General features: G+C 45.9%; 1 protein-coding gene across 1 annotated transcript; it reads right to left on the bottom strand.

Annotated features, from left to right (window-relative positions):
• Nucleotides 1-7,253: 7,253 nt before the first annotated feature.
• CCK (cholecystokinin) lies at nucleotides 7,254-13,547 on the bottom strand. Its single transcript, XM_054192178.1, has 3 exons — nucleotides 13,408-13,547; nucleotides 11,590-11,847; nucleotides 7,254-7,615 (listed from the first exon to the last, which is right to left on the bottom strand). Exons 2-3 carry the CDS (start codon nucleotides 11,843-11,845, stop codon nucleotides 7,479-7,481), a joined length of 393 nt encoding a protein of 130 aa, XP_054048153.1. The 5' UTR covers nucleotides 11,846-11,847; nucleotides 13,408-13,547; the 3' UTR covers nucleotides 7,254-7,478.
• Between the last annotated feature and the right edge of the window lie 203 nt (nucleotides 13,548-13,750).

Genomic DNA, 13,750 nt, shown 5'->3' with positions numbered 1-13,750 from the left:
TGAGGTTAGGAGGGAAATAATATCATTTAAATCACCTACTTGCTACGGAGAGAAAACTGGAGCGCAGTAATGCCAAAAGAAACTCTTGGAGGGCTTGCATTAGTATGATGCAGTGCCATACGATAGCTGATGCTGCGCCGCGCTGGGCACATCCAGGTACCATGTCAGTGAGTACAGAGACTCATCCTTCCCATCTGCCCGGCTCCCAGCCTGCGAGAGGCTCCTCACTGGAAGGTTAATGGTTAACAGGAGAGATCCAGGGAGGATGAGCACAAGCATGGTGCATCCAGCCCTCCGGGCCTGAGGACAGGCTGAGTTAAACAAGTGCCATGTCAGGAAAGAGGGAGCTGAGGCTGGTCCACAAGGTGCCTACGGCTTTAGGATGAGTAGAATTTGGGATTCAGTTAACTCATGGGAGGGTGTGTACATATAAAATGGGAAGGAAATCTGGAAACCATCGCAGATGTGTGCAGAAGAGTGGAATGGGGGAAGCCCTGACACCTACTTGTAGCGGGAGCTATTAATGAAAGTCGATGCTTAAGGTTTAAAAAGAGAAAAGTTCTGCTTGGAGAAAACCGCGTTCTGTTAGCAATAAATACCATATCAGGATATTGTTTGGTCCATCTGTCCTGCCCCCCTTTAAAAAGCAAATGTTCACAGAAATGTGACCCTAGAAGGACTCCCACTGGAATTGGAGAGTTTTGACATCATGGGCTCTACCTGCATGTATGTTATTGCAAGACTGTAGTATTAAGCTGTGAACATTTTGAGGAAGATATTTTCTCCTATTATAGCTAACAAATAAGCTTTTAAATAGTAATTCAGACTAGAGAAGTCCTTTTTTACAGGCTTATATGTTTTATCTGGATATTGCAGTGGACAAAGTCAGGTGCCGGTGGCCTCATGCGGTACTTTCCTGTGCCTTTGGGAGCGAGGACCCAGCCCTGCAAGTCCAGTTCCTGAATCCCTTTGGCTGTCGCCTTGGTGAGAAGCTTCAGCCCCTGAGCTCATTGGCAGTGCCACCAGGGGATGAGCGACAGTGACGTATGAGCCAGGGAAGGCAAAAGAAATGAGTGTGCAGCAGAAAATGGGAAGGTAAAATTATGTGATTGCACCCAGGAAGACTTGTAAGGCAGTACAAGTGATGAAAATTAAGTGTAACACAGTTCCCTGCATGGTCCTACACCAGCCCAGCTGCGGGGTAGTCCTGCAGAAACCCACTTCCTGGGGGCCCACCTGCTTCTAAAGGCAGCTGTTGGTTGTATAGATGCTTTCAAATGATCTTTCACAGCTTACGTAAACTAATTGTAAGCCCTCACAAACTGCAAAACAAAAGTTCGCTTGTCGCCTTATGCCAGGTAGCCTGCTGTCCTCCGCTTGGTAAGCTCTGCCTGTGGTGGGATTTCTCCTGTCCTGGCAGTTCTTGCTGTACCTGCAGTAGCTGCTGGCTTCTCTCGCCTCCTCCGAACAGGGTACCCCAGTGCCCCCGGGCACCTTCCACGGCCCGCGGAGAGCTCTCGGAAACCACTCGCCCGCACGGGGTGGGAGCTGCTGTGATGCAGCACGGGGCTGCGTTCTTCACCGAGAAAGGAAAGGTACGTGCTGAAGTGAAATACGCCATCAGCCCCCAGCCTGGGTAGCCAAGGATCAGCCCTAATCTGTGACACCGTATGAGCTTCTACCTGTGTTTCTGTGCTGTTACATGGCTCTGACGCAGGGGGCTGAAAAATCCTGCTGTGGCACTGCCAGCGTTGCAGTTCTGCAATGCTCTGCTTGCTTCTTGCTCCGTTCTCTCCCCGTAGCAGCCACCACCTCTGTGTGCACCTGGCGTGGGTTTGCCTCTCTCCTCTTGCTCCTCATCATGCGAGAGCGCTGGCTGTCGTCGGCACAGCCCTCTCAGCTGCTGCCACTGGGTGCTGTGGCACTGGGGTGGCACTCAGGGTCCTGGGTGAGTTTTGTATTAAAAGGAAACCTCTTCTTTTCCGGGTATCCCCATTTTAAATCTTTTCCCCTTCCCAAATTAATAGCTTTCCCCCCCTCTCCCCCAACTCATCCCTGCTGGTGTGCATGAATGCTCCAGCAGTGATCTAAATCTTTGGCTTTGGAAAGAATGGGGGTTTGTTCTTCATATTGTATTGTTATTTTCTGACTTTTAAAAAAGTATCCAGAAGGATGTATGCAACGCTGGGTTTGTCCACTTTGTTCGGAGATGCGCATCTTCTGTGCCAAGTGAAGAGCAATGGTGTTTAATAAGCAAGCGCATGTGGATATACTGACTTTCAGGCCATCATGTGTCTGAAGGTAAATTAAAAACCGAGCTTTGCCCAAAGGCTTGGAACTCCAGGGGAAACTTGGGTTTTATACAACCATGAAAATCCAGAGGTTTAGTATTCACTGAAGGTCCTACAGAAGAACTGGGCTTCAAGGTTGTGTTCCTGGGAAAGGAAAACTGATCAAATACCCACGTTGACAAAGGTGGCCACAGGGAAACCAAAGAGGGAATAAGTGCAGCCCACTGAGGTCAAGGGAAATCAAAACAGAGTCAGGCAAAACACCTCAAGGTACAAAAGGAGCTACGTGGAGACTGTGCAAGGGTAGGAAGTCTCTGGGGGTGCAGGACCACTCTTCTCTGTGAGATGCTTCACCTTAGTGATTTCAGCGGATTTTGGACAAAACACACAGTTTCTGCTTCTGGAAACAATGCTGGTATTTGGAGAGTGTCCTCGTTTCTCCTTCAGGACAGTAAATTATGCCACAGGGTAACAGACTGCCGAAGCCATCTAGACATGTTTAATACTCTTGGACGATTTCAAAGCAGAACAGAACTACTGCATAAACTAAACCTTAAAAAACCCAATGTTTGATGAATTGGTGCTTCTGCTCTGAAATGGTCCTCCATCCTTCCAATATCCAAGTATCTCAGAAACTTCACTGGATGCATCTTCACCATCCCACAGCAGGGAATGTGGTCATCCACCTCTGAAAGCTGGGTTGCAGGTGAGAGGAGGGTGAGGTGCTGAGAACGGTGTGTCTAAGACTGGGCTTTAGACATATCGGATGTTCCTTGGAGAGCCAAGACTGGTATTTCAGCCTTTTGAGACTCTTCCTTCCTTTCTTTTGCATCTCTCCAAAGCTCTGGACGGCCCCATAACATAACGCTGTAGCGCACAGAGGTCTAACAGTTGCTCCCAACTTCCTGAACACACTCATTGGCAGCTCCCCGCATCGAATTGAAAAGTCCAGCAGCGTTGGCGAGATGCGTCCTGCCTTCCTCTGGTGTAGACAGGGTCTGCAGCCTTGTAGCTTGTATTCGCGTTGAAGAATTAGCATTGTTCAGCTGTGCTACGGCATCTCGCTGGGTGCCATTCAGACCTACTTTAGTTCAGTTAACAAGGCAATTGAGACCACAGAATGGCAGGAAAAATAACAAAGGGCCTAAAGTTATTGGTGTTTAGCAATGTCCTTAGCTGTAATGTAGGCAGCGGGCTTTCATGTGAGAATGGCATATACTCAAGAAGTTGATAATGTCTGTATTTAAAAGATTATAGAGATTTTTGTCCTGCTGAAATAGGCTTCAAGCTGCGCTGAACCCAATCGCTGTTCAATTGACACAGGCACTTAGGAATGATTAAAGCTTTAACAAGCCCACAGACAGATTTTTTTTTTTTCTTTCTTTAAGAGAATTTTAATGAACTCAGGGGGTACAAAAATACAGAAAAGCCTTTCACTGCTCTGCTAGGACATAATAACATTCACGCTTTGTCTGACTTGCAAATTCCTCCGCTCGGGCCGTGGAGAGGGACCGCCTGCTTTGGGGCACTGGAGCTCGCTGGAGCGCGCAGAGCTGGGCTGCAGCTGGGAACATCTGGCTGCGGCACGACCCCAGCATATGCCGGCTGCTGCCCCATGTGCGGCGAGGATGGAGGGGCCGGCGACGCAGCAAAGCCTGGGAGAGCAGAGCAGGATCCACACGCGCTCCTATATGAAATCCCAGGGCAAATGAGACCGTTGGGGATGCACACGCTGCCCCAGCTCCTGGGGAGAGCTGCCCCTTCTCGCTTTTGGGGGGCTGCCTGGGTTTCCCCTCACTTTCAGGGGGAGAACTTGCTGCTTCCACCCTCTTTTCACGGCTGCCGTATGCATGGCCCTGCAAGGGCAGAGCCACGGGCTCTTCCCCGCTCATTTCCCTGGAGTTTGCAGTGAGCTGCTCTGTTCCGGGGGATTTGCCCAGCACCTGTTTTGAAATGAAGTTAACAAAGCTGGAACAGAGCTAATTTAATCAGGCGCACGGAGAAAACAAACTGCCTTTAATTGCAAAAAGGTATCGATTTGCTATTTTGTCAGTGTTAATTTAGCCCCTAGGCACGCGCTTCCATAAAGATGCATCTGAGTAGAGCTAAATTAAATGTCAGAGAGTTGGCAGGGCTGGGAAGGTCCCCTCCCAGACAAGCACCAGGAGGTTGTGCCAACGCGCTGCCGTGTGTGCCGAAATCTGCAGGGCACTCAGCCCAAAGCCTTTGCTGGACCCGAGGGGCTCATACCCAGCTGCAGGGTCTCCATCCCCTGGGTTCCCCTGTTTCCCCTGGGTTAAAGCAGAGCAGCCTGGAGGGTCACTAATACCCTGGGATGAGCAGTCACAGGGTTGCTTGGCTTTCCCGAATTTGCTGGCCCCCCTGTTTAGCTCTGATTAGCGCCTCCAGGTCAGCCGGGAGCTGAAGGGTGTCTCAGCAGCCTTTACAACCTTTTCCTAGCTTGGGAATTTCTTGTGCTCCCAGAGGAGACTGATGTTTTGAGGAAGAGGAGGAGGAGGACTTGGCTGGGCTGCTTACAGCCACCTCCCTCTCACCTCCAGGAACAGCGCTACATCCACCCTGGAGCAGCAGTTCCTCTTAGCTTGATGATTCCTGCAATTGTCCCCAAACCAGTTCTCCTGAGTGTCAAGAACAAAGAAGAGGTGTCCCCTGCAGCTACAAGTTTGTGTCTTAGTGATACCTGAAAAAACGTGTCAGTCCTGGGCTGGGTTTTAGGTGGTAAAATAGAGCTCTTTAGGCAGAAGTGAGGCCTGTAGGTCCTGACTTGGGGTCCTGAATGGGTCCCTGCCTGGTGCTCCGGCTCCACACAGGTGCCTGACCCGATCAGGGCTGTGGATGTGCGGCGTCGCCTTGCCTCGGGCTGCGTCTCCATGCCGGTCTGTCAGGGCTGGGCAGCTCAACACCTGCCCGAAATCCAGGTGAGATTCAGTAAGAAGCTCCTTTCTGCTAAAAGACTGAGGGACGGGTGAACCCAAAAAGCGTCCGCAAACACAACAAATGTACCACGAGAGGATCAGGGCATCGGCAAAGCACATGTTCTTTTGACAGTTATTTCAATGCCTGGTCAGAAGAGAGCCCCCATTTATCCAAACGGTCCAGAGAGATTAAATGATGTACGTCTTAAATCCTCATTTGGATGCCAGGTACGTCACTGCAAGTCTGTTTGTTCCCCTGGTCTGTTTTACAGCACTGTTACAGCTTAAATATTAAAACTGGCATGTGCAGTGACTGTAAAAAAAAAAAAGAGACCAAGTTTTGTCTGAAGCTCTCCGGCACCCAGGAAAGGTGGCAGATGAGATTACTTACAAATGTCACGCTGGCGGTGGGCTAGCAAAGAAAAATAGTTCTTTCTCTTAATCGCTCTCAAAACCAGACAAACTTTGCTTTCAATAGTATCACAAGGAGAAAGCAGATTTCACAGGTGAAACTACTTTTCCTGTAATTGGCATTTTTGTGATTTAAAAGGAGCAGATGCTCGGTCAAAGGCAATGGTGGTGGTGGCTTGGCAGGGGTGGAAGCGTTATTTTGTGCCTGGGAACGGTGTCTTGGACGTTACTCACCTGTTGGGGAAAAGTTCATGCAGAAAAGCAGCTCCACGTTGTCAAGAGGAGATCCACAAAAAGAGAGGTTTGGTGTTACTAGAGAAGAAAATTCCCCATCGCCATTTGCTGAAGCCTCCCTTCCCTCGCAGATTTCTGCGGCGCTGTCTCTCTCTCCCAGCCGCTGCTGGGAACAACTCAAAATGTTTCTGTGTTCAGCCCTCGGCATAACCATTTTGTTTTGTTTCCCAGTCTTCTTGGTTTTGGTAGAATTTTGGTTTAGTACAAATATTTTGTGTATTGGTTTCTATGCCTTGCTTTTGCCTATTAGCTGCTGTAGAAATTGCTACAGAGATACTCACCTGCCTCTTTCCTTTGGCAAGCGCCTGCTTTTCAGCATGTGAAAAATGCATTCCTTTTCAGGTTTGGGAATTCCATAGCTGTGAGAACCAGCTGCTGGGGCAGACCCAGGAGGGGTTACTTTGGGGGGGGAAGGAGGAGAGCGCAAGTAAAGCACCTTTTGCAGGCAGGACTGACAGTCCCCAAGGCCCTGTCCCTCCTCCTTCCCACGCTGGCGGGCAATAGCCAACTCGGGCTGGCCCTGTGACACTTGGGAGCGAACCGTTTCTTTTTAGCACACTGTGACCAGACTGATCTGGTGCCTTCTCCCCTTCTACCCCTTTCCCTTTGACAAGTGGAAAAACTTCTTTACTTTGAGGGTGGCAGAGCCCTGGCACAGGCTGCCCAGAGAGGTGGTGGAGTCTCCTTCTCTGGAGACCTTCAAACCCTGCCTGGACGCGTTCCTGTGCAACCTGCTCTAGGTGACCCTGCTCTGGCAGGGGGCTGGACTTAGATGATCTCCAGAGGTCCCTTCCAACCCCTACCATTCTGTGATTCCCTATGGATCATCTGCTCTGTTCAGGGAACTTTCCTCACCCCCTCCCCGAATGAACGCTTGGCTAACTACACAGCAGGGAATGCTCTGTTTATTCCGTGATTTGCAGCCGTCAGCAGAACTTTCACATTTAGTTGACAACATGAAATAAATAAGCCAGGAAGGTGAAACACGTTGGTGTCATTCCTCTGTTTCTTTCAGTTTTAGCAGTGTTGACTATTCATGACAAACACGAGGGTGTGGTGTATAACTCAATCCCTTACAAATGGGGTCACCATGAAGATAGCTGGCTTTTTCTGGCAGTACTGTGCCGTTGTGTTTATATTCGGACAAATCCCTTGGAGCTCACAGCTATTGGGACTGTCACAAGATTCTCTAAGAAGCGTCTCCTTTGTCTGACTACTCAGCACATTTGCATTGCAGGATGAAGGCACTTCCCTGCCTCTCTTTGCAGTAAGACACCCAGCAACATGCGGTGACAGGACAAGAAGGGATAAGTGAAATCATTTTAATATCAGTGTATGAGAAACCACAAAAGAAAGAAAACATTTTCTGGAAAATTCTGCATATGTATATATTGCATTGAATAGTCTTACAGACAAATTTACATCCAATACATGATATATTTTAAAACACTGATTTGAAGAGGACACCAAATTAATTTTTCTCTTTCTGTACAGACATGGGAGTGTGATTTTTTATTTTTTTCCTGTTGCTATAGTTTGCTGTTCTTTAGGAGGAGTACTCGTATTCTTCAGCACTGCGGCGTCCAAAATCCATCCAGCCCATGTAGTCTCTGTCATTTATCCTGTGCGTAGGATCAATGCTCTGTACCCTGTTTCCCATAACTGAGACCCTTCCAGTGGGACCTAAAGAAAAGCAGTTGGGAGAGCAGAGAGTAAGTAGACACGTTTTTCAGCTTCATCCATTTTCTGATCTCTTTTGTACTCATTAGCAGATATCTGCAATAGTTCAAGTTGTTTGACTTAATACAGACCGTGTAACACCACTGTCATGTCACTGATGAACACGTCATAGAAACATTATGGGTAACGTTCTGAAAGTGGCTTGGGTTTTTATTGTAAAATAAACAGATCTTTTTCTCCCTCCTGGCTGCTAGGAAGGAATATGGGTGCTTTTCTCCTTTTCCCTTCCTATTTCACTGGAAAGAGAAATTCCAAACCAGTTCTCAGTCTTCCTGTCAGACCACCCCCTTGCTTGCTGGTATCGGGAGAGTTGCTCTAGAGGCAAAATCACTCTGCTTGAGAGCAGACTGGGACCTGAGACCGGACTCCACCACAGTCCCACGTGGCTTTAAGAGACATAAATGTAAGTACAGGAGCTCTTGCAGTGCAAATTCAGTAACAAGCAAGGTAGAGTTATGAATCCCAGCTTTTGTGGGGAAGTGGGAATAGATCTGAAATGGAGAAAGTTGTGTCTGGAATTTACAGCTAGAGATGTGTGTTGCTGGAATTATACAGGGCTTATTACTACGTCGGTGGTATTTTCATTGCTTAGCCAAAGCTTTCATAATTCCTACCACAGCAGGGCTGGATGCTGATCTCTGATCTTGCCTTAGCTTTTCTGTCATCCTTGCTTAGGGCATCAAAGAAATGCAAATTGTTTGCAAGGAGAATTTATGCTTTAAAAAAGTAGGACGTCATCCTCTGCTTTGGCATCATCGCATTATGCAACTAAAAATGCAGAGAAAAGTAAATTACTTCTCTTTGTGCTCCCTGAAAACAGCCAAAATTGACATATGCCAGTAATTAGATTGAGCCCAAGCTTTGAGTGAGGAAGGAACCGATTCAACATACACACACACACACATGTATATATATATGTTTTTTATATATATATATCAATATTCAATGCAGACTAAGGCTTGAGGAATACTTGAACTGATCAAAAAGGAAAAGCAGCCCAAATCAAACCCCACAAATCCAAATCTACAATTTCTTGTGTTTTGAAGAAACCTTTGGTGACTCTGTGCTTTTATATTTCAAGGTTTTCCTCACGTAATGATTTATAATGAACATAATCCATTAAAACCAAAAACAACTGCATTATTTTGTTGGTGGTTGCAGAGAGGCAGGAGAGTTAAAGGCACCAAGAAAAAAACCCCAGACATTTTTTAGATATTTACCTAAAACAAAACAGCAAAAAATTTCATTATCTCTAGAAAAAAATATTTGGCTACTGTTATGAAACTCCATGAAATTCACATTCATCATTCAAAATATGTAATTAAGTTGACAAGAATGGCTTCTTGGTACTATAATCAGGCAAGGCTAGGACAGCGCAGAACCATCTCTCAGATGTTGGTATTTAAGAGACTTCTCAGCCTGCAGTGACCTGTTGGCTGTAGTGGCTCCCCTGGTGGCATTATGGTCTGGCCTGGCAAGGGCTCCTTAGAGGACAGTAAATGTGTGTGTCACTGATTTAACAGCTACAGTGTCTCATCTACACGGTGCCAGATTCATGCTGAAAGCCTAGAGATGAAGTTAATTGAAAGCCAGGGGTCAAACCCAGTAAAATAAATTTCTTAAGAGCACGACAGTTACCTTTCCTCAAACCACCAGAGATGTCCTGCAGAACCAATGTACAGGAAACGTAATCAAAGTTGTGGCAGTTTGGCTACGACGCTGCCATCTAGCCCTTAAACTCTTCAGAGAATTTAACTCTCTCACTGTTTTAACTGGAAATATTGTCCAAAATCAGCCTTTCTATTAATCACAAGGGCAAATGTCATCAATGATGATGCCCAGACTCTCTTTCTCCCTAGATGGAATTTTCTAGTGAGTCTCATGGTTTAGAGAGGTTACAAGTGACTAATACAGTAAAGTGAGTGTTCTGCAGCAATTGCTTTAATACTGCCTAGAACCTTTAGGTTAAATGAGACTGCAATGTTTTGATGGGAACACTGTAGGTATTATAAATTAAGTAAACACTGTTTGTCCCCGTGAATCTTCTGTAACTAGCAAGCACATCTACAAATCAGAGTCCAAATAGCCTAGTCACGTCACAAGAATCCCATCATCTGCTAACAGTCACTTTGTAGAGTTAATTATATATGTAAATTAACAAATATGCAGGAATTTCTCCCTCATATTAATACTTACCAAAAAGACATCTTAAATCTGATGTGTTTTTTCCACTGCCTCTGACTAAGCTATTTGGAAATGTCAGCCAGATATTTAAGAGAATATAATGGCTACATAAACTAGAATGAGGAGTTCGGTTTCCATGTAGGTGAGTGACAATGACTACACTGGGGAAAGGTAATGAGGATTCTGTTTTGTAGAGTCCTTCAATAAGATTCTTATTCAGTAACAGCTTTAAATGTAGCACTGAATTGTGGAATTTCATATCTGAATTCTTTTTCCACTAGATCATGTGAACTGCTAAAAGAAGTTCCTTAATAGATATTGTGCAAATTGGTAACACAAGATGAAGTCTCTCAGATTACGTTAAAAGTGTCTCTGTTTCTGTTGTTTCTGATTTGTCCCTATTCTATGTACATGGATGAATGTGTATAGCTGCATATGTAATGCATAAAATACACGTGGCATCTATTATTTGCAGACCGCCATCAAAAATAAGAATAGGATTATGCCTAACATAGAGGTCAGCAGTGAGGCTCAAAAGGGAAGGGTTAAATGATCTGTGTAAGGTTGTGTGGAGTGACAGAAGAGGAGAAAGTTCTTACTTATGTGAAGTGAACTTTATCCTAAGCACATTCTGGGACTGGGAGTTAATTAATTTCTTAATGTCTAAATGCCCGGGTAATCCTCATTACTGCCTTCCCATCGGCCCTCTTTGCTTCTCAGTTGTCCTGTTTCCCTGCACTACAGTGGATAGACTGGAGTGAAGCTATCCCAAGTAAACAAGACTTGTGTAGTGGCTTTGGTTGAGGTTCGGAGTCAAAAGGCCACAGCAATTAGGCTGCCCATGGTGTTACTCTACTGAGATACAAAGCAATACAGAGATGAGACAGTTCGAACGGAAAAATGCTTTCTTGTATGTAATACAATTGTTTCCTCCAGTGACGAATAAATCACATGATAAGAATGAAGCCCTTTAATTCCAGTACTCTACTGGTGCTTCACACCCTTGTTACAAACGCAGTGCCATGGAGGTTTTAATTAACTGCAAGACTGTGTTCCAAGGCTGCCTGGGACCGAAAACCTAACAGGAATCGATGTTTTGAAGCATATGCACTTTTACTTATCGCTGCTTTTAGTTATTGTGTTCATAAATGCGAGTGCTGATCTTTCAAAAGCTTTCCCGCTTTTGTAACTTCCTCTGGGAACAAACTCATGGAAAATCCAATACTCAGAAGATTTCCTTGGTACAGGTATTTCTGTCTGAGATGAGGTTAGCCATTTGGTCTGTATCTAGCCTCAGAAAACTTTTACTGCTCTTCTAACTTCTAAAAAGGGAGGAAGGAGGTTAGCTAAACTTAAAAATTTGAAGAAAATGCAATTACTGTATTTTATCTGAGATACAACATGCTGAAAATAATATCAAAATAATTACAAGGCTATGAAAATAGTAAGTTAAAAATAAAAGCTGAACTATGACCTGACAGGTAGGTTACATTTTCTTCAGTTACCGGTACGCAGCTCTCAGTCAGTAGCTGCTATGTACAGATCTTTTTTGGTGGAGTTTCGCAGCAGATAAGAGAATGTTCTCTACTTCAGGAACAACCAAGCAAAATCTACATCCTGTCTTTTTTAGGAATTCATGCTAGGTGGTAACAGGGTTATCTTAACATCTAGGTATCCCTGCAGGAAATTCCGCTGACACAGAAGTGGCACAGTAAGTAAGATATAACCAGTACCTTTTCTGGCTTGCTGGAGATACTTGGCCAACAAAGCGCCGATGTTAGCTCTCTGGTCAACGCTTCCATCCAGACGCGGCACAGATTTCAGCGGGCCAGTAGACGAAGGGGCACGGATGTGCCGTTGATGTTCTGTCAAGGTCTGCTCGAGCTCAGCAGCCAGTGGATTCCCATTGTGCGAGCCCACAGTTTGCTGTCCGAAAGAGCTCACTGAGAGCACAGCAAGGAACACGCAGATGCATATACCACTGTACATTGCTGGAGTGAAAAGGAATGATAGGTTGTTAAAATGACCAGATTTACAACGTCATATGTTGTCCCTACCCCCATCTTCCATTGGGGCTGCTAGTTTCTGAGCAAACCAGGGTTGTGTGGGTCTTTTTTTTTAATGCAGGTTACTGTGGGATCTGTCTTACATTGGAAAACATGTATGTAAATAGTTAAATATTCCTTGATAAGAAGAAGATATAGTGGAAGGAATAAAATTAATTCATTGTAGTGTGTGCTATGTCTCCTTGATCTACTCAATTCTTCTTTGCTTTTCTTTTTTGGAAGCCGTAGATCATTAAAACTTAAGGGAGATGAATCCAGCTCTGTGAAAAATCTCAGGATTCAAACACTCCACTATTTTGCTGTTGTACTAAAAACTGCTGGTTTTAGTATGCTACTCAGTTTTGTGTAATTTGGTTTAGTATAATACTCAGTTTTGACAAGTTCTATGAAAAGCCTTTACTCTATCAACCCTTCATTGATTTGAACTTTAGTGTTCAAAAGGTTTCACCTCATCATACACAGAAAGGAAAAACAAAAATTTATCCTAAGGAAAGAAAAAACAAAGTCTCAAAATCTAACACCACCCCCCCCTCCCCATTTGATCTAAAATCTTGTGGTAAAAGCTGTTCAGTTAAAAGCTATAAGAAATTATGTGCAATTTAACAATATTCTTTTTCATATAAAACAGAGAATTCAAGGGTAACAGATTTTTTTACTGCTTTCTTAAACAAGTATTAGACAAAATTATGTAATTTTACTAGATTGATCATATAAGCTGAAATAGTATTTTTCTGGAAACACAGAAATTACTCTCAGTTTTCAGGAAAAACAAGGTACCTCATACTTAATGCTATAGAGGTAATTTCCCATTATAAATATACATTAATTTTCTCAACTATGTGAGAATCTTTGAATCGGTTAAGTTTTTGAGCAGTATACCGAACATAATCTTTTCATTTTAAAAGAGAAAACTAAGTTTATTTGCCCACCACATGCACTAGAAAGAAAACATTTGCAATGCATAAAAAAATGTTCTTTTTGTATTGTTAGGCGATGAATGAAAAGTGTCAAAATGTCACTCCTGCACGGTTATTAGCGGTGTACCCGTGTAGGTTTTGATACTTTGAAACCAAAGGTGCGTTACATCCTTTCCACAGAGATATCTTTTCAACCGACCTGTATTTTTTACGCATATATATATATATGTATTCATGAACTTACTAAAGACTCCAAACACAAAACCTCATCGTCCGCGGTAGTTTCTTTCGCAGCGCGCTCGTTCAGGGCCCCCCCTCCCCGGGCAGCCCCGCCGCTCCCCGCAAACCTTCGCCCCGCGCTGGGCACCGACGGACCCTCCGCCCGCTGGGGAGCAGCCGGAATTCCTCTCCCCCGCCGGCCCCGGGTGCGTTTCCTCCAGCAGACGGGGGGAGATGCCTTCAGACCCGCCGCACAGGTAAGCGCCAGACACCCCCATTTCCCTCCCCCGCCCGCCCCCCACCCCCTAGCAGAGATGCAGCCGGAGCAGGGGTGACGGGGGCTTCCTACCTTTCCGCTGCGCCTTCCCGAGGAGGGAGCGAAGCCCGTTGTGTGCCCAGGCAGGGAGGGAACTTGGGGGCGACTCAGCCTCGTCCCCTTAAATAGCGGCGGGCGCCGCCGCGGTGTTTGCACAGCTCTGACGCAGGCCGGGGCCGCCGCCCGCTCAGCCCCCCCCCCCCCCCCCCCCCGCCGGGGGTGGATAACCACCCCCCACACCCCCCCGCCTTCGCCCAAATGCCACGGCGAGAGGCTGCTGGTGGGGCTCCCGCCCGCAGCAGCAGCGGCACTGGCGGCCGGAGCCGCCCCCCCCCGGGTTGCGGCAGGCGGGGCGGGCTCACCCCGACCGCGCCGT

Source organism: Rissa tridactyla, chromosome 2 (assembly GCF_028500815.1).
Source record: "Rissa tridactyla isolate bRisTri1 chromosome 2, bRisTri1.patW.cur.20221130, whole genome shotgun sequence".
NCBI lineage: Eukaryota > Metazoa > Chordata > Aves > Charadriiformes > Laridae > Rissa > Rissa tridactyla.
The sequence above is the reverse complement of the archived record's forward strand: the minus strand, read 5'-3'. Positions and strand labels throughout refer to the sequence as shown.